The 25,610-nt window shown below is 38.0% G+C and overlaps 1 protein-coding gene across 1 annotated transcript in view; it reads left to right on the top strand.

Annotated features, from left to right (window-relative positions):
• Positions 1 to 276: 276 nt before the first annotated feature.
• The window catches only part of CD2AP (CD2 associated protein), a 136,017-nt gene continuing 110,683 nt past the window's right edge, over positions 277 to 25,610 (top strand). Inside the window, exon 1 of the mRNA XM_047732857.1 lies at positions 277 to 764. Within this exon, the coding sequence (XP_047588813.1) occupies positions 761 to 764 (4 nt within the window). The 5' untranslated portion in view covers positions 277 to 760. The remainder of the gene's footprint in view (positions 765 to 25,610) is intronic.

Below are 25,610 nucleotides of genomic sequence, written 5' to 3'. Positions count from 1 at the left end.
GGCAACATAGGCTCACTTTGCGTATGAGCAAAAACTTTGTATCCATCTGGGGCGACAAACCATACAAAACGGCCGTCCCAGCTGCGCCGAACTTCAAGGCGAAGGAGTAGCCGCAGTTCTTCCGGATTCCTTCCTCTTCAGCTTGCTGCACCTGGACGCGGGTGGCGTGCGACTCCTCGGCCCTGACGTCACCGCACCTGGCACCAGCTGGGGCGCGGGGTAGTGAGCCGAGACGCGTAGGGGGCGGGGCAGGGACAACGAGGGGTTCTCGCGAGACTTCCCTCCTCCCGTGTCCAGCTCCCGGCACCTTCCCGGCCTCTGTGGGGTCTCCACCTCAGTTTTCCGTGTCGCGTTCTAGAACGACGGTTGTCGAAGGGAGCGGAGGGAGGCGGACTCCGGAGCTCGGCCGACGCTCCTTGTGGGAGCCGGCGGCCGGGACGCAGCGGCAGGTTCCCCCCCCACTGCTTGCTGCGGTAGCGACCGGGGTTTGGGAAAACCGCCGGGAGAGGGCTCTCCCGCCGCCGCGGCTCCGGCGGAGGCCAGGCGCGGGGATCCGCGGCTGTCGCCTCTTGCTCGCGGGCCGCGCTGACGGGACTGTCCGGGGAGCGCCGAGGGCGGATGGAGGCGCCTCTTCGCCCCTCCTGAGCTCAGAAGGCGCAGGAGCGGAGCGCGGGGCCCGCCTCCCCCCGCAAGTGCGGCCGCGCGATCAACCGGAGGAGGAGCAGGGGGCGCTGGGCTTCACCCCGCGGGAGCCCCCAGCATGGGTAAGAGACTCGAGGGCGTTTCCCGCCGCCCGGCTGGACCTTCCCGATTCGGGCAGGCGGTTCCCCTTCTTGGTCTCCGCAGGGAGGGACCGGGATCAGCCCCTTCGCTGCGACACCGCACCCTCCCACCGCCCCTCCTCGCCCTGCCTTCCACCTTGCTCTGCTCGAGGAGAAATTGGTCGGAGGGCTTGCGGGTGCTTTCTCCTGCGCTCCTCTCCCCACCTCTTCCTGCTGTCGGGAAAGGTGAGGGAATGGGGGAGGGGGCACCCGGTCTCCTTTCCTCGCCCACTGCCCAGCTAACCTTAGCCCGAACTTCCCTCCCTTCCCCAGCCTCCACCTTCCCTCCCCCCGTTCTGGTCGGTTGGGGGAGGGTGATGGAAAAACTTGACAAAGTAGCACTTTTAACTTCTTTATCTTCTGCTAGGCATTGTATAGATTGGCCATTTAATAAGTTTTTCGTTTGTTCGGAAAGGTGATTTTTTTTTCCTCTGCTGAAACTTTCAAGGGAAGCATGTCCCAAGGATAGGGAAGCTTTGAGTATTTGTTTTTACCTAGGCAAGTGTGTTGGCACTTAAATATTAAATCTCTTCCTGAGGACTTTGTTAGGGTTTGATAGGATTTCAGTGTTGAATCCTTTGAGAAGCTGTTTCCTGTTTGGAGTTAGACTTCCTTGCGAGAGGAAAGTACAAGGCCGTATATGTTATTTACTATGTGCTTTAAAGGTTGGTTTGGAGCTAGAAAAAGCAGAATGTGTTGCAGCCTGGTTTGAAAGGGAGTTTTGTTGAGTAGTGTAACAGTTCTTTTGATAACACATTTCAGTGTGGGCTAGGCACTCTCTTAATCCTTTAAAAATTAAAAACAATCTAGAAGAAGTGTGTGTGCCATTATAAAACATAAATTGGTGCCACCGACGAGCATAAGCATGTTCCGTAAGAATAATCCCAACTTTGGTTTTGTAGACTAAATCAGGAGGACTCTATCATTTTTTTGTAGTTGGGAGTTGGTGCTCTTCATATCAACACACTTAACCGAAATTAATAATTCATGCAACTAACAGATGATTTAGAAGTAGGACAAATACAGACTACTGCTGATGTGGCACCTTCTGCCCACACAATGTTTTGTGGGAAATGCCTTAAGCACAGTGTTTACAGATCCTCGCTTAGCTCTTCGTATTTTGCTAGACTTTCTACTTTTATGTCTTTCAGGTAACTTCTGTACACAAAGTGCTCTTAAACCTCCAGACAGTAAAACCTTTGTTGTTTGGAACTTTCATATGAATTCCTTTCTAATTGATGAGTTTACTGAGTATTTGAGGGTTTATTCCTTTAAATCTCAAATTATAAAACCACTTTAACCGATTCGGATGAAAATCATACTAAAATATGTAATTCTTCTTTGTCTTAAATAGGCTGCAGGGTGTAATTAAGCATCTTGATGGCCTAGGGTCATCATTTGTGACCATCAGTTACTGTGATACCTTGAGGGATGTGTTGGATTGTATATATGACTATTGATTAGATTCCTTTGCATTTTGAAGTTACTTAAATATTTTTCTGCTTTCGAATTGGTTGTTTGTCACTGTGATTAGTGCCCCCTTCACCCTCCCTTCTGTTATTTTTCTGCAAGAGTGGGAATCATATTCAAATTTGTAATTCTGCATAAGGGGAAAATAAGTATGCCCTTACTTAGTATGTAAATGTTACCTTGAGGAAAATTAGCATCAATATTTGGATATCGGAGTATCTATTTTAATTGTTAAGAGGCCTTTTTTTAGTGACTTCTCTGCTGTGTTCTGGTTAGGCAAGTTGCCACATTTCTAGGTAAAGTGTGATGTTTGTATGCTCTCAACTTGACTACCTAGCATGTGTTTTGAAGGTTGATTACTTGGGGACATTTGTAGTTAATTTCTGAAAGGTATTTGTCAGACATTTCCATATGAATGTATACTTAAATTTATTGGTCATGTAATATTTTATGTTAAAGTTATCAAAATCATTTAAAAGGAGTTTCCTCTTTAGTATAAATCTCATTTGCTTGGTTTTGTTATCAGCAGTCTTTATTTCTTATGATTTAAGATGGCAGCTTAAAATATTTATATGTTATTTTATCTGGTGTGTCACAGAATGAAAAAAAATCTTCAATTTCTTTGTTTTGAAATAACTTGGGTACCTATTAAGTGATGGTTCCTACCATGTGTACTATTTAGGTAATATAGCAAGAGAGTGAAGAGCAGGGTTCTGGACCGGGACTGCTCAAGGTCAGATCCTGGCTTTTCCACCTGTTAGCTGTTGTGACTGAGGAAGTTACTTTAATCTGTCTCTGCTTCAGTTTCTTATTCTGTTAATGGGGTAAAAATAACCTCATCGATTGTTGTGGGGATTGGATGAGCATTTAATACTTGTAAAGTGTTTGGAACATGGCCAGTGTTGATTGCTTTTATTTTCATTTTCAAATGATTTCCCTAATTCTTGCACCAGCTTATAAAAACAATTCTCAATTTTTGACCTTTGTTAGAAGCTCATATTGCATTTATAGGATTGGTGGGATAGGTGTTTTGTAGTAATGCAGAAATTCATTTTTTTCCCAGAAATTTTAATTTTATGTATCCTTATAAAAATTATGTAGGAAGATTTTTTTTTTCCAGTATTGATTATATTTTGAAAGTCCATTATTGATAGTGAATTTAGTAGTTTTGGGAAAAGTAAATAAGATGGGTACTAGGAGAGACTAGGTTCTTTGAATTTTATGTTAAATTAAAGCACTGCTTTTAGTTTCTTTGTTAAATATAGAAGAATGCTTAACATAGAAATTTGAGATACTCTGTGTGAAGGAATTTGGGGAGAATTTAGAGATATAGAAGGGCAAAATTTAACTTTTCTTGTTTCAGAAATACAGATCTGCATTTTGGAGGGGAAAAAGACATCAAATGACAAAGTGTTACAATGTGTGAATTTTTATTTTTGAGAAAGTAAGTGGATTTTAAGGACTAATTTCTGTTAATTTTAGATAAGGTTATAAACGTCTTTAAGTTTTTTTTTTTTTTTAAAGCTCATATATGACCAGTTAACATGTTTAAATTATGAGGCAGTTTTAATGGACAGAAAGGTGCACTTGGTTTAGAGATTATCTATGCACTATTATAATAGTGTGATTTATTACCTTATTTTATTTTATTGCACTATCTGGAGAAAATCTTGATTCATACAGGTAAGTAGTGGCAAATGGAAATTGCCTGCTAAGGGCTCACCTTTCAGTCTCAGGATTTATTTCAGTTAAACTAATCCAGAGCATGAAGTGTAGTAGTAGTAGTAGGAAATTTTTGTTTCAAATTTGGATCACTAACAAAACTAATAATAAGCTGTGTTCCTTAATTAGTAAGTACTCATGATCACGTTTTTCTATGTGTTTCAAACTTCGAATAGTTATGGTTCCATAAAATCCCATTAAGGGTAGAGATTCACAGTGGTAATATTTTATATTTTCCTATGGAAACTAGCCTGACGTATGCCATATACTTCTCTAAATGAGGAGTGCAGAGTAAAATGATGTCACATTAACTTAATAAGATCTAGTAATTTCAAGGCATTTGAGATAAAATCAAAGTTATAAAATATGAAGTGCTTTTGGTTCATTCCATTTGCTAACCAAAAATACTTCCAAATTTTTATTTGTACCTAATCCAGATCTGTGATTTTTTTTTTTTTTTTGGCTTCTCTTCTGTGATGGAATTTCCTTCTCTATGAAATGTATTTTAATTGCAAATCAGTGTGCTATATCGCATCAGTAAAAGAAAGGATAAGAACCATATCATACCATTTCAACAGATGGAGAAAAAGCATTTGACAAAGTACAACATCTATTCATGATAAAAACCTTCCACAAAGTAGGTTTAGCAGGAACATACCTGAATGTAATAAAAGCCATCTATGAAAAAACCACAGCTAACATCATCCTGAATGGGGGAGAACTGAGAGCTTCTACCTTAAGGTGAGGAACAAGCAAAGGAAGGGTCTCACCACTTTTATTCAACATAGTACTGGAAGTCGTAGCCACAGCAATCCCACAACCAAAAGAAATAAAAGGCATCCAAATTTGTAATGAATAAGTAAGACTTTCCCTATTTGCAGGTGACATGATACTCTATATAGAAAACCTGGCTCTACCAAAAAACTGCTGGAACTGATAAGTGAATTCAGTAAAGTCACAGGATAGAAAATCAATGTACAGAAATCTGTTGCATTTTTATACACCAATAAGGAAGCAGCAGAAAGTGAAATTTAGAAAATAATGCTATTTATAGTTGCACCAGAAATAATAAAATACCTAGGAATGAACCTAACAAAGAGGTGAAAGACCTATACTTTGAAAACTTTAAAACACTGATGGAAGAAATTGAAGATGACACAAAGAAATGGAAAGGTGTTCTATGATCGTGGATTAGAAGAATAAACATTCAAAAATGTCTGTACTACCTAAAGTAGTCTACACATGTAATGGCAATCCCTATCCAAACAAGCTGTTTGAAAATTTGTGTGGAACACAAAAGAGCCTGAATAGCGAAAACAGTCTTGAAAAAGAAAAGTGAAGCTGGAGCCATCACAATTCTGGACTTCAGATTACATTAAAAAGCTTTAGGGGGCGCCTGGGTGGCTCCGCGGGTTAAAGCCTCTGCCTTCAGCTCGGGTCATGATCCCAGGGTTCTGGGATCAAGCCCCATATGGGGCTCTCTGCTCCGCGGGGAGCCTGCTTCCTCCTCTCTCTCTGCCTGCCTCTCTGCCTACTTGTGATTTCTGTCTGTCAAATAAATAAATAAAATCTAAAAAAAAAAAAAAAAAGCTTTAGTAATCAAAACAGTATGGTACCGGTACAAAAATAGACACAAAAATCAGTGAAACAGAATAGAAAATCCAGAAATAAACCTACAATTACATCATCTGGTCAGTTAATCTTTGACAAAGCAGAAAAGAATATCCAGTGTGAGAAAGACAATCTCTTCAACAAATGGTGTTGGGAAAAGTGGGTTAATTTGCAAAGGAATGAAACTGGACCACTTTTTTACACCATACACAAAAATAAATTCAAAACGGATTAAAGAAATAAATTCAAAACGGAATAAATTCAAAATGTGAGACCTGAAACCATAAAAATCCTAAGAGAAATCACAGGTAGTAACTTCTTTGACATCAGCCATAGCAACTTCTTTCTAGATATATCTCATCTCCTGAGGCAGGGGAAAACAAAAAAATAAACTATTGGGACTACATCGAAATAAAAAGTTTCTGCATAGCGGAAGAATCAGTAAAATTTGTATGCAACCTGCAGAATGGAGAAGATATTTGCAAATGATATATCTGATAAAGGGTTAGTATCCAAAATATATAGAGAACTTTTAAAACTCACCACCGAAAACCCAAATAATCCAATTAACCAATGGGCAGAATACATGAATAGGCACTTTTCCACAGAAGACACACAGATAGCCAACAGTGACATGAAAATAAGCTTAACATCACTTATTATCAGGCAAAGGCAAATCAGAACTATAATGAACTATCACCTCACACCTGTCAGAATGGCTAAAATCATTAACACAAGAAACAATAGGTGTTGGGCGCCTGGGTTGCTCAGTGGGTTAAGCCTCTGCCTTCGGCTCAGGTCATGATCTCAGGGTCCTGGGATTGAGTCCCACATCGGGCTCTCTGCTCAGCAGGAAGCCTGCTTCCCTCTCTCTCTCTCTCTGCCTGCCTCTCCGTCTACTTGTGATCTCTCTCTGTCAAATAAATAAAATCTTTAAAAAAAAAAAAAAAGAAACAACAGGTGTTGGTGAGGATGTGGAAAGGGAGGAACATTCATGCACTGTTGGTGGGAATACAGACTTGGTGCAAGTGCTCTGGAAAACAGTATGGAGGTTTCTCAAAAGGTTAAAAATAGAACCCCCTTATGGTCTAGCATTTGCACTACTAGGTATTTACCCAAAGAATACAAAAATACTAATTCAGAGGGCTACATGTACTTCTGTACTTACTGATTGATTTGACTGATTGATGTGAGAGAGTGGAGTGGGGGGACAGAGGGGGAGAGAAATCCCAAGCAGGCTCCATACCCAGTGCAGAGCTCTAAGTGAGGTAGGCATTTTCCTTTTGGGGTCCTAAAAGTTTCCTCATTTGGACTAAATTTGACTTTTTTAAAAAATTTGTTTTATTTGGGTTTTTGTTTGTATCTGAAGGTCTCTGGTACCTGGACATTACACTCTCTCAGTGACCTTTTTCATTCAACCGAAAATGTATTTACTAATTGTTCGCATTTAAAGGAGCTTTTACTCTAAGAAGAAACTCTGCTTTTAAAAAATTCATGTTCCGATTTGATATGTAGTCTAAGATGCTGATTTGTTGCCAGATACAGCAGTGTTAGACTCTTTCTTTCCTACAGCCTATTTATACCCTGTCATTACTTTCCAGTGCCTCTAGGAGACTTGCATTTTATAATCTTTTAAATTCTATATCTGTAATTAAACTTCCCATCATGATCTCATTCTCTTTCCCAGCTAATTTACAAAACAGAGATGACTAATATGGGATCCTAAAATTCAGGATCTGTTTTAGTGTCTTGTAGCTAAGGTGGTTTTTGATGATCTGGTGTTCAGGTAATTCCAAGAGAGTGACTGTGTGGCACCTGGGAGTTTATAGTAGAAGAATACTTAAAGTATGGTAACAGTAACAGATAGGTACCACCTAAGAGAAAGATTCTATTGCAAGGTCTTACAGTCCTGGAAAGGAGCTTTATGTGAAAGTTTAATCAAGACATATTTGCCTTAATGTGAGGAATTAATCAAGAGGTATTTGCCTTAATGTGAAGAATGTGATTAATGCCATTCTAGGCACTAGGGGGATTAGGACAAATATGTTTTGGTACCTTAAGTAGTTTATAGCAGAGTTATGGGTTGGGCCCATGAGAATTATTAGAGTCACCTGGATTAAAAAAAAAAATTCCTCAATCCCTATCGATTCTAACATAAATGTTCCTCTCCCTCCCTCCAGGGGTTGATGAGTGTCATGAATGTTTCGGCATGGCTTGTAGTCCTACGATGTGAATATGATACGAACATGATAGGAATAAAGCTTAATATTTGAGTCATCAGAAATCCAAATGAGAGGGAATGTAGCACATTTAGAGGATGTATTCCATTTTTAGAAATGTTAAAATGTTACAGGAGAAGCACAAGGAAGGTCAGGATATAGATTCCTGTGTTGGAAGGCAAAGGGGATTTGTTCATTTTCCTTAGTTTGACCAGTGACATCACAGTAGTCAAGGCGGTAAGGACATGGCAGTAGTAAAGATAGATAGATAAATAGATTTTCCCCCCCTTTTCCTGGCACTGAGTCTTTGGAGTAAGGTATACCTTCATTTGCGTTGATATTTTTAAGATCCTTATACCTGAAATATTAAAACTGTCTTAACATTGTTAGTAATTATCAGTGCCCATGTCCTGAGTCCAGAAATTTACCTAACATCTAGACTGATTTTGATAACTAGAAGAGTGAAATTTCTAGGGCATTTATTTGTCGTGATTATTATAATTGCCAAGTTGTTTTGGGTTTTTAGTATAAAAGTTAATATATTTGTTTTTTAAGATTGTATTACTTTATTTTACACCAGGTGGTGGGCACAAAGCAAGCCTTCTAATAAAGCTGACAGCTTCGCTCAGAACACATTTTTTTTTTTTTTAAGATTTTATTTATTTATTTGACAGAGATCACAAGTAGGTAGAGAGGCAGGCAGAGAGAGAGGGGAAAGCAGGTTCCCTGCTGAGCAGAGAGCCCCATGTGGGGCTTGATCCCAGGACCCTGGAATCATGACCTGAGCCGAAGGCAGAGGCTTAACCCACTGAGCCACCCAGGCGCTCCTAGGTTTATTTTTTAATGCACATATTTACTTCTGGTGTTTGCTCGGAAACATGGAGAAAATAAAATGATTTCATGATTCTGATTTTCTTATAGGTTCTTGCAGTTATATAACTTCATTACACTTTTTTTTTTAACACATTTAAGGTCAACTTAGAGTGAAATTGTCTTTTGAAGCAACTTTCCATTTTTTGATAACTTTAAAATTTCTTTTTAATTGATATTTTGCTCATTATTAGCATTTAGGGAATGCTTACAATGCTAGGTATTTTGTTCAGAATTTAATTTCACTGGAGCATTCTGGGGTAAAACATCATTGTTTCCATTTTCAAAATTAGAAATTGAAGTTAAAGACATTGTTACTCACCCAAGGTCAGGGAAAGGATGTGGGGAAGGCTGGATTAAATTTTTATTGCTCTGATCTTAAAGCATGTTCTCTTAATTGTGTTTTTAAGATTTATTTGAGAGAGAGTGCATGCAAGCTTGGAGGGGGGGTATAGAGGGAGAGAAGCAGAGTGCAGAGCCTGATGTGGGCCTTAATCCTATGACCCTGAGATCATGTCTTGAGCTGAAATCTAGAGTTGGACATTTAATTGACTGAGTCACCCAGGTGTCCCCTCTTAATTATTTCCTAAGACATTGTGGGGAGAAAGTTGAGCTAAATAGAGCAAGTAATACAGATTGAAATGACTATCCTAATGTGATTTAAGAATAAAGAAATTTAAATCCTATCACCCTAAAGTTGTGGATTGGTATTACACATTATACCTGTATTTAGGTAATTATTTTCTCTTAAAAGATTTTTAACTAATTTTAACTGTTGTGTTACACTTTGGTCTTTTACTTACGTGCCCAGTAGACTATCATAAGACTTTTTTGCCGAATTCTATAAAATTTTATGACAAATACATGGTATTTTATATGGTTTGAAATGTGCTTAAAACTGATATCTGTAGTGTTTTCTCAAGGTTAATAGTGGGAATAAAAATCTGAATGAGGAATTTTTAGTTCAGTTTTCCAACTTGTTTGCTCTTCAGATGGATTTTGTATATTTGTTTTTAGGATTTGTTTTTTTGGAAGGAGCCATTAGTCACCTGTGCATGGTAGTTTATTTATTTTCAACTAATTATTAAGTAATTGGTCTTTGTGAGATTAAAATACTTTAAAAAAAAAAAAGATTTTATGTATTTATTTGACAGAGATCACAAGTAGGCAGAGAGGCAGGCAGAGAGAGGTGGGGGAAGCAGGCTCCCTGTTGAGCAAAGTGCCCAATGTGGGGCTCCATCCCAGGACCTTGGGATTATGAGCTGAACTAAAGGCAGAGGTTTTAACCCAGTGAGCCACCCAGGCATCAAGTACTTTCGTTTTTTAAATTTAGATTATTTTTGTAGACATCTGTCACTTACAGATCTGATTTAATAATATTAAAAGGAATGTAATACTGTGTAAAAATTTTCTTGTACCACAAATTCTCTTCTCTTTGAATACCCTTTGAATGAGTTATGCAAACTTTTGTGCACTATTTGAAATACAAAAAGGAGGGGTGGGTTTTGTGTATGATATCTTTAGAGTGCTTTACTTACCTCTGTTGAAAAAAATGTAAGAAATGCTGTTTATCAGTTCTATTTTAACGGATTTGAGGAAATTTTCTTTATTAGTATTCTGACATTCTGGATGACTTTAGGGAACCTAATAATGAAGTGTCACTGGTTAATGACATTAAGCAATGCTCATCAATTTTGCATTTCTGCATTTATGTAAAGATAGTTCTGGAAAGAAGTTTCTGGTAAAGACTTTTGGTTCTGGTGAAAAGTATTTAATCCTGGGAATAAAAACTAAAAATAGTTTTCATCTTTTATTTTTTTAATAGGGAATAACAGGTGGAACCATTAAAGTGTTTCTATTATATTACAGCTTCTTTGGAATAAAGCTTATACTTGTTTTTGAATTTACAGTGGATTATGTTTTTATAGAGAGAGATAGAGGAGAGGGGGGGAGAGGAAGTCTTAAGCAGACTTTGTGCTGGGCAGAGTCCTGAGTGGGGCTGGATCCTGTGACCCAGATCTTGACCTGAGCCAAAAACCAGGAGTCAAAAGCAGTAATTGACTGCACCACCCAGGTGCCCCAATGTTTTGTTAATTTTTTTTATTAACTTCTTGTATTTTGCCCTTTGCAAAATTAATAAAATGAAGGTTAATGTTTAGTGATATAACCAGTGGTGTAATATAGAGTACATTTAATTTGACAGACCTAATTAGATATTATGATATCTAAATATTGTATTGATTAGGACCAAAGTAAATATTCCCTAGTGAATACAACTCAGACCTGTTTGAAATTTGTGTAAATTGCTCATATTATCCTTTTTATGAAGTGGTTTTTCATTACCAGAAGGATACATGTTTATTAGGGCAGAAGAGTTGGTGAACTTATAATACCATTGATATTTTGTGCATAATTTAAAAAAAAATTCTGGATTTTAAGAATTTTAACCTTGTTTTTCAGGCTTTCCTTTGTTTTTAAAAAATCACTTTTTTATTCTTTTTTTTTTTTAAATCACTAAAAAATAAAATGTAGACTCCTTAAAAAATACTACCAGCAATCCCCCTGCATGCCGCTACCCCCCGCCTGCCATGCAGCAAAGTTAAGAAAATATGTTTCTTTCCTTTTTTTTTTTTTTAAAAGCAAGGATTAAATTCTTAGGCTATTGAGGTACTTCATCTTAAATACTATATTTTCTTTTGCTTGTTTTTCAACCTTGGTTGTATTTTCTTTTTTTTTTCTTTTTGGTTCTTAGAAATGCTTTTAATTCTTTGGTTTGCTGCAAGTATTTATGCCTAGTTTCCAATTTGTTTGCTCTTAAATTTTGATTGTTTTGTTTGCTTTAAGTTTAGAAGCTTCTCACCACAATTTTGGTATTTACTTCCATTTCCTCCTCTCCCTTCTTTGCATTTCCCCTTACCCTCTTCCTTTTCCTTTCCTGTGTGTGTGTGTGTGTGTGTGTGTGTGAGAGAGAGAGAGAGAGAGAGAGGAGAGAGAGAGAGAGAGAAGGTTTTTTTTTAAAAAAAAAAATTAAGCTGAATTTTATAGTAATCTCTATACCCAGTGAGGGTCTTGAACCTACAACCCTGAGATCAAGAGTTGCACTCTCTTCTGATTGAGCTAGCCAGGTGCCCTGAGAAAAGTTCTTTTTCACTCAACTAGAATTTAAGGGATATGGTATGAAATGAAAATTGGTATGTGGCATATTTCTCCTTATATAAAATTTTTCAACCTTAGCAGTTTTGGGCCAGAAATTTAATTTGTTGAGCAGGATTGTCCTATGCATCGATGGATGCTTAGCAGCATCCTGGTCCCTTCTTACTAGATGCCAATAGCATTCCCTGAGCTATAGCAACCAAAAATGTCTCCAGATTTTGCCAAGTGTCCCCTGTGGGGACAAAATTATCCTGGTTGAGAATTGCTGCCTTAATGTAAATTAGGTATGAATGTACATGTTATAAATCTGGTTATCCTGAGAAGAACTGAATTGCTGATTTGGCCCCAAAGCTTATGTTTTCTGAAGCAAAGCTTGAGGTTAAGACCGCATGTTAGGAGCTTTTTACTGGGCCAAGAGGGATTGAGTTCACACAAAATACACTAATGCTCAAGTTTATTGAATGCTACTTAGAATCTTTGGATCATGTGGTTTTCTTATTTTATCAGTTTATATGATAAATCAGATTTTCCAAGATTTATTTATTATGTTTTCAAAGTAAGCTTTGCATTCAATGTGGAGCTTGAACTCATGACCCCAAGATCAAGAATTACATACTCTACTGACTGAGCCAGCCAGTTTCCCCAGATTTTCCAAGATTAAACCTCTATCCCCTGCTTATTCTGTGGGTTATTTTCTATGCATTTGCATTCCCTTTATTGGCATTTTATTTAGAACCTTATGTGTTTTAGACAGTGTATTTGTGGGAGCAATTTTGGTCTTAATATCACTTAAATTGTTTTTAAATAATGATTATTTTAAGATTGTGAAGCTTTGTATGCTTATTTTATGTTTTTGGTAGTTTTGAAAGAATTAACCTTTAAAACAAATCATCTGTTTTTTGGGAACTGTTTTTGAGGCTATTTTTAGGCCATTTTCTGATTTTATTCCTTGATTATGGCTGTTGATTTTATTTTTAGTCTCTTGAGTAATTTGTGTTTTTTTTTTTTTAATAGAAATGTATCCATTTAATTGAGATTTTTAGGGTTGGAAATTTATAGCCTAACCAAGAACTAGCCCAGTTTCATAGGTTGTCACATGCCTCTGAGCCTGTGAATCTGACCCCAACTCTGCAGTATCCCGTTCTAGAGTGTTGAATTGACAAATCTCTTTGTGTATTCTGTAATCTCTTGTGGCTCTAGTTTATTTTTCATTGCTCATCCTGATAGGCTTCTTTGAAGTATTTAATCTTTTGAGATGTTTTAGAGGTGGATTGTAGAGTGAGCTAACTATATGAGTGCTATTGTTGTTTATTGGTTAGTTAAATAATCCCAACTTAAGTCTGGTGTTAGAATGGCTATTTTTATATTGTCAAAAATATCCCCCCAAGTCTAGGATGAATTTATTTTGAAGTTTACTGACTTTAGGAAGACCTGGTTCATTTAGCTCTACTAAATAAGAAGTTAGTGTTTTTAGTTGTAGTTTATCTGAAAAAAATTAAAAATAGAATGTTATTTGAGCTATGTATAAAATAGCTTTTACAACAAACTAGTTTTTTTTTTTTTTAAAGATTTTTATTTATTTATTTGACAGAGATCACAAGCAGGCAGAGAGGCAGGCAGAGAGGGAGGAAGGGAAGCAGGCTTCCCGCCGAGCAGAGAGCCAATGCGGGGCTCGATCCCAGTACCCTGGGATCACGACCTGAGCTGAAGGCAGAGGCGCTTTAACCCACTGAGCCACCCAGGTGCCCCACAACAAACTAATTTTTAAGGAATAAGTAGATTTCATTGAGACATGAACTGTTGAAAGTTGAACTTTTGAGTAGAGATTTTGTAAAGTGGATAAAATATTTGAAAGTCAATTCAGTATAATTCTCCTACAGGATGGCACAAATAATTTAGAGTAATTCAGCATAATTTAAAGAGCAGTTCATTGTTTTGCTGACATTTTTTTGCCACACTTCATGACCCACTATTACAGTATTTTGAAAAACCTTGTGTATGTATGTATGTATGTATATATATATATAGTGTATATGTATATACATTTTATATGTAAGAATATCATTAGAGAAATTTAACAATTCTCATATCCAAATATAGGCGTTATAATTAAGTAGATGGCTAAGATCAGATTGCACTATCAAATTGAGTAAATAGACAAGAACTTGAAAAACAGTGCATTTGTAAGTCAGGAACATTTCTTGTTCCATATGATGTATACTGTAGAACTTGTGGTTTCTAAGACAGTGAAGTGATGTTGGAAGATTGGGATTAACCTTTTTGTATTGAGTTTAGTCTTGGTAGCTAAATTGTAGGAGAATTAATTAGAGTAGGGTGGTTGGGATTTACAGCTTTTAATGATTCCTTCAGGTTTGAAACATATCCCAGTTTGGCTCTAACTAGCTCTACTTCTGGGTGAAAGGTTTTGATGTATACTGTGGGGCATGATATCAGATACCCTCTTGTATCGCCTTGGAATGACTCCTAGCTGGAAAAGAGTGACATTACCATAAGGAGCACTTGCGTAATTGGGGTTCTGCCACACTAACATTCTGTAAATACAGCATATTATGAATTACCAACATTAGTATCATCTTTGATTGTTAAACTGATCATTTTAGGCAGTTTAGAAAACACAGAATAAAGGAGGAGGAAAAGACCTGTAAATTTCTACAGAGTAAAGTTATTTTGATATTTTTCAGGTCCTAAAAAATAGATGTATTTTACAGATTTGGTTTGTACTTTACATTTAGTTTGGTCTCTAACTATAAATATATAAATATACATGTATATATTTACACACACACACACATATACACACAACATATTATATATAATATATAATATATACTCTTTAATCATTTGAAATTTCATTGTGTTTTTCTAAACTATATCATTTTTTGATGGTTTCCTTTGCTGTGCAAAAGCTTTTTATTTTAGTTTATTTTTGTTTTTATTTCTCTTACCTGAGTAGACATATCCGCATAGTTTATTTTTGTTTTTATTTCCCTTACCTGAGTAGACATATCCATAAATATGTTGTTAAGGCCAATGTCATAGTTTGACATTGTTTATTTTTCTTTTTATTTCCCTTACCTGAGTAGACATATCCATAAATATGTTGTTAAGGCCAATGTCAAAGACTTCAGCCTTTTTTTTTTTTTTTTAAAGGAATATTATGGCTTCAGGTCTCACATTTAGGTGTTTAATCCATTTTGAGTTATTTTTCTACTTAGTGTAATAAAGTGGTCTGACAGTTTTATTCTTTTGCATGTAGCAGTCCAGTTTCCCCAACACTATTTATTGAAGAAACTGTCTTTTCCACATTGTACATTCTTCCTTTGTTTTAGATTAATTCATCATATAAGTGTGGTTTATTTCTAGGTTCTCAATCCTGTTTCATTGATCTGAATGGCTGTTTTTGTGTGAATAACACTGTTTTGATTATTATGATTTTGTAGTATATCTTGAAATCTGGGATCTTCATACCTCCAGCTTTGCTTTTCGTTGTCAAGATTGTTTTGGCTATTCAGTATCTTTTGTGGTTTCATACAGGAGCTGGGATTATTTGTTCTAGTTCTGTGGAAAATACTTTTAGTATTTTGATAGGGATTGCATTGAATTTATAGGTTGCTTTGAGTAATATGGACATTTTAACAATAGTAATTATTTATTCTGGGAGCGTGGTATAACTTTCCATTTGTGTCTTCATTTTCTTTCTTCAGTGTCTTATAATTGTCACAGTATAGGTTTTTTACCTCCTTGGTTAAGTTTATTCCTAGCTATTTTATTCTGTTATTTTGTTATTAGTGTACAGAAATACAACCAATTTCTGGGTGTTCATTTTGTATTCTGCAATTTTACTGACTTCATTTATTCTCACATCTTCTGGTGGAGTCTTTAGGCTTTTCTAAATACAGGGCCATGTCATTTGGAAATAGTGACAGTTTTACTTCTTTCTTACCAATTTAGATACCTTTTATTACTTTTTCTTGTCTGTTTGCTGTGGCTAGGATTTCTAGTACTGTTTTGAATAAAAATGGCAAGAGTAGCCATCCTTGTCTTGTTCCTGATTCTTTTTGGGGGGGGGGGGGTAGGTTCCTAATCTTAAAGGAAAATCTTCAGTTTTTCACCAATGAGTATGACATTAGCTATAGGTTCATTATATATGGCCCTGATTATGTAGAGGTGTGTTCCTTCTAAGTCCACTTTGATGAGAGTTTTTATCATGTATGGATGTTGAATTTTATCAGATGCTTTTTCTGCATCTATTAAGTTGATCATATGGGTGTTATCCTTTATTTTGTTAACGTGATATATCATGTTGATTGATTTGTGGATATGAATCATGCTTGCATCTCTGGAATAAGATTCTATTTGATAGCTGTGAATGATTCTTTTAATGTATTTTTGAATGCAGTTTGCTAATATTTTGTTGAGGATATCTGCATCTCTGTCCATCAGAGATAATTGGTCTGTAGTTTTCTTTTTTTGTATGTTACTGGTTCAAGTATTAGGGTAATGCTGGCCTTGTAGAATAAAATTTGGACTCTTGGGGCGCATGAGTGGCTCAGTGGGTTAAGCCGCTGCCTTCGGCTCAGGTCATGATCCCAGGTCCTGGGTTCGAGCCCTGCGTCGGGCTTTCTGCTCAGCAGGGAGCCTGCTTCCTCCTCTCTCTCTGCCTGCCTCTCTGCTTACTTGTGATTTCTCTCTGTCAAATAAATAAATAAAATCTTTAAAAAAAAAATTTGGACTCTTTCCTTCCTCTATTTTTTGGAATAGTTTGAGAAGAAAAGGTACTAACTCTTTAAGTGTTTGGTAGAATTCAACTGGGACGGCATCTGGTCCTGGCCTTTTGTTTGTTTAATTTCATTACTGGTCATCAGTCCATTCAGATTTTCCTTTTCCTTCTGATTCAGTTTTGGAAGATTGCATGTTTCTAGGAATTTATCCATATCTTTTAGTTTGGCCAATTTGTTGGCATATAATTTTCCATAGTAGTATTTTAATAATCCTTTGTTTTTCTGTAGTCTTAGTTGTTACTTCAGTTGATTTCTGATCTTATTTATTTAAGTTCTATCTTTTTTCCTTGATGAATCTGACTAAAGGTTTGTCAATTTATCTTTTCAAAAAGCAGCTCTTGGTTTCTTTCTTTTTTTTTTTTTTAAAGATTTTATTTATTTATTTGACAGAGATCACAAGTAGGCAGAGAGGCAGGCAGAGAGAGAGAGAGGGAAGCAGGCTCTCTGCTGAGCAGGGAACCCGATATGGGGCTCGATCCCAGGACCCTGGGATCATGACCTGAGCCGAAAGCAGAGGCTTTAACCCACTGAGCCACCCAGGCGCCCCGCAGCTCTTGGTTTTATTGATCATTTCTATTTTTAAAAAATCTCTATACCATTTATTTCTGATGTGATTTTTATTATTTTCTTTTTCCTTTTAACTTTGAACTTTGTATGTGTTTTTTTCTAGTTCCTTTAGATACAAAGTTAGATTATTTGAGATTTTTCTTATTTCTTAAGGTTGACCTGTTATCTTTGTAAACTTCCCTCTCTTAGAATTCTAAGTTGGTAGTTTTTTTCTTTCAGTACTTTGAATAGTTTACTCCCCTCTCTTAAGTGTTCTGAAGAGAGGTCTGCTGTAATTCTTATGCTTGTTCTTCTATATGTAAGGTGGTTTTTTTCCTTATGGCTTCTTTCAAGAATTTCAGTGTTTGTTTTTCTGCAGTGTGAGTAGGGTATGCTTAGGTGTAGACTTTTCTCACATTTTCCTGCTTTGTATTATCTGAGCTTCCCAGGTGTGTTTGGTGTATGATATTAATTTTAGAAGTTCATTGTTATCTTCCTTTTTTTTTATGAACTGCCAAATATAATTGTTTCTGTTGATTTTATTAATATTCTCAAATTAAGGATATATTCATTATTCCAGAAGTGTACGGTACCCTTTCTCCAAGCTAAAATTGAGAACTGGATACATACCTGGATTTCTCCTTAAAAAGTTCTTTGGAATTGTGTGGTTCAGTAACATCTAAGATTTCTCACTTTCTTCTGAAAGCATCACCTCTTTCAGACTGCATGTTTTTGGCCAAAATTTTAGCAGTCCTGTGATCACTGGTTATGTTAGTGTTGTATCTTTCTCTAGAAGCTATTCAGCACAGTAGACTAGCTGAGCATGAGACAAAGCCAATCCTTTTGCAGTATGCATAAGAATAAAAGCCTTCATTAGAAATTATTTATGTTCTGCTTTCGTGGTATGGCATAGAGCCATTGATAAAACTTACTAATACTTCAAGGAGTTCAGCAACCCCTTGGAAATGTTTCATATATAAACATGAGGAGAGTGTTCGGTAATTTGTTTTTTAATGAATGCCTTAATCCAAGAAATTTCCTATAAATTCAGTGCAGAACAGTCTTCAGGTGTTCATGTTCTCCGAGATACCTTCACTGTTGAAAAGGTCAGAAACTGGTGTAAGTGGTGGCTCAGTCGTTGAGCGTCTGCCTTTGGGTCAGGTCATGTCCCAGGGTCCCAGGATGGAGCCCTTCATTGGGCTCTCTGCTTGGCGGCAGGTCTGCTTCTCCCTCTCCCACTCTCTCTCTCTCTCTCTCTGTCAAATAAATAAATAAAATCTTTAAAAAAAAAAAAGAAAAGAAAAGGTCAGAAACTATCTTACAAATTTCTGGCCCATACATCACTTTCCAGTGCTCTCCAAACCAGAACTCTCCAAGTATCTTAAGAACTCTGACACCAATTCTATGTGAAGCCAAGAGGCCTCAAATTCATCCCTTTCTGGATCAAAATCGAGATTATCACTTGGAGGAGGAGTATGGAAGATGCCAGCACTGATCATTTTTGATTTATCACAATATACTGATTCGACAAATTACCCCACAGTGAGTTGAAGCATACTCAATTAGTTCATTCAGTGTTGTTCTTTTAGTTTTGTTGGTCTTAAGTCTGAAGCCATCCGTGAAATCAAACAGTATATGCAACACAGGCAACTTCTGACAGAAAAGCTCTTGTTTATTTGAATGTCATCTTTGAGCAGGTGTAAGGATTGCTCCTTTGCTTATTGCCCCTGCTGTGTAACCCTCAGGAGCCCTGGGAGCGTTTCCATCAGTGTACTGTGCATATTGATTCCTGGGTAAAGCTGACCACTTTATTTAAGGCCCAGATGGTGGTGCTGGCTACTTCCACTAGTAATTACCAGGACACCTCCAAGGCCCTGGTTCTTAGGAGAGCTGCTTCCACAGAATGGGCCATGGCAGAGAGAGGAGGTGGGGATAGGTGCAGAGAGCTCGCACCCTTTTGCCCAGTCCCTTCCCCTTTCCTGCCACAGTTCCTTCCTCCTGGTCACCAGGGACCTTGTTGTTCAACCCCTCAGGGCCATATCAGTGCTGGAAGTTTCTGTTCATTGCCCCACATGGAGCTCCAGGTGATGGGGGAGGAGAGGGTTGAAAAAGTTGTTGATTCTGGGCATAAGGGTCTGGCGGAAGGGAGCCCGAAGTTTAGAAAACTGAGGCAAGGCCTCAGGGCTTTGCATGCCGAGCATGCCACTTGTCCCTTCAGTTTAGGTCACCAGCCAACTGGTCAACATCTCAGTGGCTGCTGCCAGTGTATCTTACCATGCCTGGAACCTCCTTCTGAGGTGCTGCCATTGAGGATCCCCTCTGAGATATCACCTTTGCTGTGGTGCCTACTTTCAGCATCGACCCATCATTTCCTGGGGCAGTGACCTGCCACCCGGGCATCCTTTATTTCATTATATATAACTTTATTTAGTTAGTATTTATTTCTTTCACTTCCTTTTGATTTTAGAGTTTGCGTCTGTCTGCTTACCTTACCCATCTGCTCTTGTCTTTTTTTCCCCATTACCGCCCTTAACATATTAATCATAATTATTTTAAATTCCCTGTCTGATTCCAAAACATGTATTATATTTGAGTCTGGGTCTGATGCTTGCTTTGTCTTTGTGTTTTTCCTTGCCTTTTAAAAGCATGATGTATAGTTTTTTGTTGAAAGTTGGACACTCTGTATTTGGTAATAGGAACTCAGATAAACAGATACTGAGTGAGAGATTTTATATTTGTCTGTCTAAGAGTTGTATTGTGTTTAATATTTGCTCTAAGTATAGGTACCAGAGGCTTCACATTTCTTTAGAGTCCTTTTTTGTCTTCCTGGCTGCCTTTGGGTTTTTCTAAGAACTCTTCCTCAGATGGAATCTATACCATGCAAAACTTTTTTAGCAGTGATTAGCTTTTATTATACTGGAACCTCACTTGTGTGGTGGAAAGGTGTAGGAGAGCGGAAGCCTCCTATAATCTTATAATTAAATCTCAAACTTTTAGTGGGTTTGTGTTGTGGGACTGTAATCTTGATTAGTCTGAGAGAAGGGGAAGTGGGGACCGGAATCAGAGAATCCCATAACTTACCACATATGGGATATGGCCTGGTAAAGTCTTTTCTGTGGAAATTAAGTCTTTGTTATGGTGAATGCTCTGGTTTCTCCTTACTTTAGGGTGACCTCTTTTACCTTCTCCTTGTGAGAAGCACAAGGAGATTTTTATGGGTTCTTAACTCTGAGAATCTGGTGGGGTTCCTGGAAATGAAACCATAACAATGGGTGACTCTCCTGAGACTGTGGTTCCCAGAAGTTTCCTACTGTGATGCTATTCCACGTTCAGCTTCTAGTAGTTCATCAAAAGTACCATTTAGGTGTTTGCAGTGGCTTAACTTTCTGCCACCGAAATGATATGTTCAAGTTCTAAGCCTTGGTATAGATGAATTTGGTGCTATTTGGAAATGAAGTCTTTGCATATGTAACCAAGCATCTTAAGAGATAATACCGTCCTGGATTTAGGACTGACCACAAATCCAGTGAGTGGTGTTCTTACTGAGAGTAAGGGGAGAGAGGGATTCCTGGTTCCTCTGCCTTCCGCTTAGGTCATGATCTGGGAGCCCTGGGATCCAGTCCCACATTGGGCTCCTTGCTCAGCAGGAAGCCTGCTTCTCCCTCTGCCTGTTCTGCCTCCAGCTCTCCGTGCTTCTGCTCTCTCTCTCTGACAAATAAATAAAATCTTAAAAAAAAAAAAAAAAAAGAGTAAGGGGAGGGAGATTTGAGACATACAGAAGGGCAAGGTCATGTGCAGATGGAGGCAGAGGTTGGAATTATGCAAACTAAGGAATGCCAGAGATTTCTGGCAGCCTCCAGAAGCCAAGGCAGAATGTGAAGCAATTCTTTTCTGTGAGCCTTCAGGAGGACCCAGTCCTGCTGATACTTTGATTTTCTACTCTGGCCTTCAGAATTATAGAGTGAAAGAATAAAGTTTTCCTGTTTTAAGTCAGCTAGTTTGTGATTGTTACGACAGGCCTGGGAATGGTTCCACTTGTTTGTATTTGAGGTGATTTAGTAGTTCTTGGCTTTGATATCTTGGATATGTCTATCTCTGTATCTTGAGCTGGCAGTTTGCCTTGTATCTTCATTTTTCTGATGGGTCCAGGGAAAGTCGGTGACTTTCAGTTTAGCTTTTTTCTTGTAGGGGTGGGAGTGACAGCTTCTAATTTTTTTCACATATTGGAGCTGAAACTGCAAGTCCAGTGTTTTTTGTTTGGCATTTTATACTCTTACTATGTTAGTGATTACCACATGTATTATTAGCTTTTAAAAATCTAAAGTTGATTAAAGAACAGTCTATTCCTCATTCCTCCTTGCCCCCAAATACCTTCTAGAACTTTTTGTCTCCTGCTTACTCTAGACTGTTCCTTAGATTTGTTGCACAGTTGCCATTTTAGCACTTTACTTACTCTCTGAGATTGGCTCCACTATTTCTTGCATTTCATGTCTTCTCTTTTGTTTCATATTTTTTATTTTACTGGGTAACATGTAAGGTCATATGTAGGAGTTAATTTCCTTTTCCTTGCCTGTGTGAAAATGTTACACCCTGTACTAGCCTGCTGATTTGGCTGAGTGTGGAATTCATTTTCCTTTAATACTTAAGTGGCCTTGCCTTTTTATTTCTCTAGTAGAATCTGGTGTCCTAGATGAGAAGTCTTTTGATGATTCTCTCTATTGTAGATGAACTCTGTTTCTTTTCAGAGAGCTTTTAGGGAAGTATTTATCTTTGTTAAATTTCATCTAGATGTGAGTACTTACTTTTTTGTTATTATACTTTTCATAGACCTCTTTCATAGATTTTCATAGACCTCTTTGCATTTGAAGATTGTTTCATTTAGCTTTGGAGTATTTTCTTGTGTTATTGGTCAATTCTCTATTTTCTCTCTTTTTTCTAGAACTTTTTTTTTTTTTAAGATTTTATTTATTTATCTGACAGAGAGATCACAAGCAGTCAGAGAGACAGACAGAGAGAGAGGAGGAAGCAGGCTCCCTGCTGAGCAGAGAGCCCCATGCGGGGCTCGATCCCAGGATCCTGAGATCATGACCCGAGCCGAAGGCAGCGGCCCAACCCACTGAACCACCCAGCGCCCCATTTTCTAGAACTTTTAATTGGATGTTGAGTTGTCTGGATTGATCATCTTTCTTTTATATTTCCTTTATGTCTTTTTGCTTTACTTTTTCTGGAAAAATTTCTTGGATTTGTCTCCACCTCTCCAAAAGAAAAAAAAAAAAGTTAATGAGACATGTTGGAAGAGACAGATTTTTTTATTTTTTTATTTTATTTTATCTTTTTTTAAAAGATTTTATTTATCTATTTGACAGAGATCACAAGTAGACAGAGAGGCAGAGAGAGAGAGAGAGAGGGAAGCAGGATCTCCACTGAGCAGAGAACCCGATGTGGGACTCGATCCCAGGACCCTGAGATCATGACCTGAGCCGAAGGCAGTGGCTTAACCCACTGAGCCACCCAGGCGCCTGAGACAGATTTTTTAAAAAAGATTTTATTTATTTATTTACTTGATGGGGTGGGGGGAGATAGAGAGTATAAGCAGGGGGAGCAGCAGAGGGAGGGGAGAAGAAGGCCCCTGCTGGGCAGGGAGAGCCTGATGCAGGGCTGCATCCCAGGACCCTGGGATCATAACCCAAGGGGAAGGCAGATGCTTAACTGACTGAGCCACCTAGGCATCCTGGAAAATACAGGTTTCTCAACCCTTTTTATTTTCTCTCTCTCTTTTTTAATAGCATTCTGTTCTGATTTTATGAACTTTATTGTATCTCTTGAGAATACAAATTTGTACATAGTTACAATTTTTATTTTGAAGTAGTAAATTGTAGAAGTAAGTACAGAAGTACAATACAAAGACATTTTTCCTGACTGATAATCTTTGTCCTGAATATTTTATTTATTTATTTATGCATTCATTTGTTCATTCATTTACTTTTAAAGATTTTTAAAATTTATTTGACAGAGAGAGAGAGATCACAAGTAGGCAGAGAGGCAGGCAGAGAGAGAGGGGGAAGCAGGCTCTCTGCTGAACTGAGAGCCCAATGCGGTGCTCGATCCCAGGACCCTGAGATCATGACCCGAGCCAAAGGCAGAGGCTTAACCTACTGAGCCACCCAGGCGGCACCTCACTCCTGAATATTTTAGTGTGTATTTTCTACAAGCCAGGTCTTCTGCTTAATCACAATCCAACCATAGAATTAAAAAAATGACATTTATTTATACATGCATGGAGTCATGATTTCTTAAATTATTCAGTGAGATATATATTCTTATACTTTCATTGTTCATTTTGATGCTCAAATTGTCCTGATTTGGGTAGTAGGAGCCTTTTTGTATCACTTCTTTCTGTCCTTTGGCATCACCTTATCTTTTTTTAACTTCCTTGCTTTGTGGCGCATTATTGTGTCCCAGGCTTATCTTGTACTTTTCCTGCCTTAGTGGTGGAATTGCCTGTCTTCCAAAGGATTCCTAGTTCTTTTTAGTAGAAAGTGGTGTTTTTAAGATCTCAGATTTAGGTTTGCTGATTGCCATTAGAGTGTTGCTAGTTTCAGGCCCTTTCAGTGGACAGAGCTGGTATGTGTGTGTATATCTATGTATCGAAAACTGTTAGTTCATGGTGATACTTCTCATTTAGTATCACATTATTGAATCTAGCTTTTTCTCCTTTGTGTGCAACTCCCTTCTCTGACACAGTGAAATTTGGCTTCCATTATCCTTAGTATTTTTACTTATTTGATCAATCCCCTGGATGTAGCTAGTCTTCCATCTCAGCTGTTACTCTTCACCCTCTCATTGAGCTATTAGTCCTCATTTTAGGTTGCCTTTACCCTTCTGTAACTTCATGGAAATCTGCCACCCACCCCCAACACATTTGGCCTTTGATATTCCTTAGCAAGCTACCCCTCAGCTTGGATGCCCTCTCCACTGTGCTTGGGGTCTGATACACCATGTCAGGTTGCCCCTACATGGATGCCCTCCTCACCTTGCGTTAGAGTGCTGATATGATGTACTAGGGAAACCCCCATATGTGGATGTGCTCTGACTCTGATAGCTGGACTCCGGCCTTTACCCCCGTCCCAATTTTGGATACCTCTTTTACTCTTCTTGGTCTTTAACTTCTCACATCAGGAGTCCCGTCCCCCCCCCCCCCCCCCCCCCCGCCGCCTCCAACTTTTTCACCCTTTCTCCCTCTGTGCTCTTCTATACCTAAATGGCTTTAGGACTCATTTGTTTTGGAGGGTAAAAGCGGGGAGGTAGGTGTATGTTTCATCCAGGAGTAATTTTTCATTTTATTATGTTTTTTTCATGATAGTCTATTCATATTTATGAATGAATAATAAGCTGGGGACACTATGTAGGTAGGACTTAGTGTTTTATTTTACACTTATCAGGCGGGGAGCTGCACATTGATGTGGAAACCTCTAAATTCTGGAAATCAGTAGTCATTTCTCTAAGAAACCAACACTCATCCATAGGAGCTGTACTAGTTTCCACAAACTGTGTGTGTGTTGGGGTGGGGGGGAGTTTGAGGGTGGGGTAGAGATTAACCCTTTAGTTTTTGGCGGTCAGAGAAAAATGCCTGTCTATTTAGCTTTATTGTCTTGGAACTATTGTGGTTGATAGTGTTAGCTCTTCCATGTGGAGATAATTCCCCTAGTTTCAGTTTTGCATTTCCCATAAGCCCTCCTTTTTTGAATTTCTAGCTTCTGTGGGATTCTGCAAAGCAATTTGGTATCTGTTACAGTTTCCTGAAATTCTATGGGCTTTCTGTTCCTGGCTTTATTAGTTATGGATCCATTTTCATAAACTGGAAAATTTTGGTTTTGGCTTTCTTCCTAGGTAGGGATTTTCAGCCATAAGTAGAAATTCTGTCTAAAATTTACTTAAAAGTTAAGAAAAAAACTGGGGCCCTTGGGTGGTGTAGTCAGTTAGGTGTCTGACTCTTGGCTTCAGCTCAGGTCCTGATCTTAGGGTTGTGAGATCGAGCCCCAAATTGGGCTCCGTGCTCAGTGTGGAGTCTGCTTCACATTCTCTCTCCCTCTCTCTCTGACCCTCCTGCTCAGGTGTGTGCTTTCTCTCTCTCTCTAAAATAAATAAATCTTAAAAAAAAAAAAAAGGTTAAGAAAAAACTACTTCTGTAACAAGAAAACTAGTAGTATTGTAACTTAGGGATTGCTTAATATAGCAGTTTGATGAATCTAGCAAAGATCTAGGTCATTTTCATCTTTCTTCTCTTCCATTGTAATCTTTTTCTTGTCTTAAGAAGGGATTGAGACAATCTCTTCATCTTTTTCTTGTCTTAAATAGTTATAGCAGTTTGGGGCATTACATTCTTACAGAGGAAT

This window comes from Lutra lutra, chromosome 6, assembly GCF_902655055.1.
Source record: "Lutra lutra chromosome 6, mLutLut1.2, whole genome shotgun sequence".
NCBI classification, from domain to species: Eukaryota; Metazoa; Chordata; class Mammalia; order Carnivora; family Mustelidae; genus Lutra; species Lutra lutra.
This window is presented reverse-complemented; position numbering and strand designations above follow the sequence as displayed.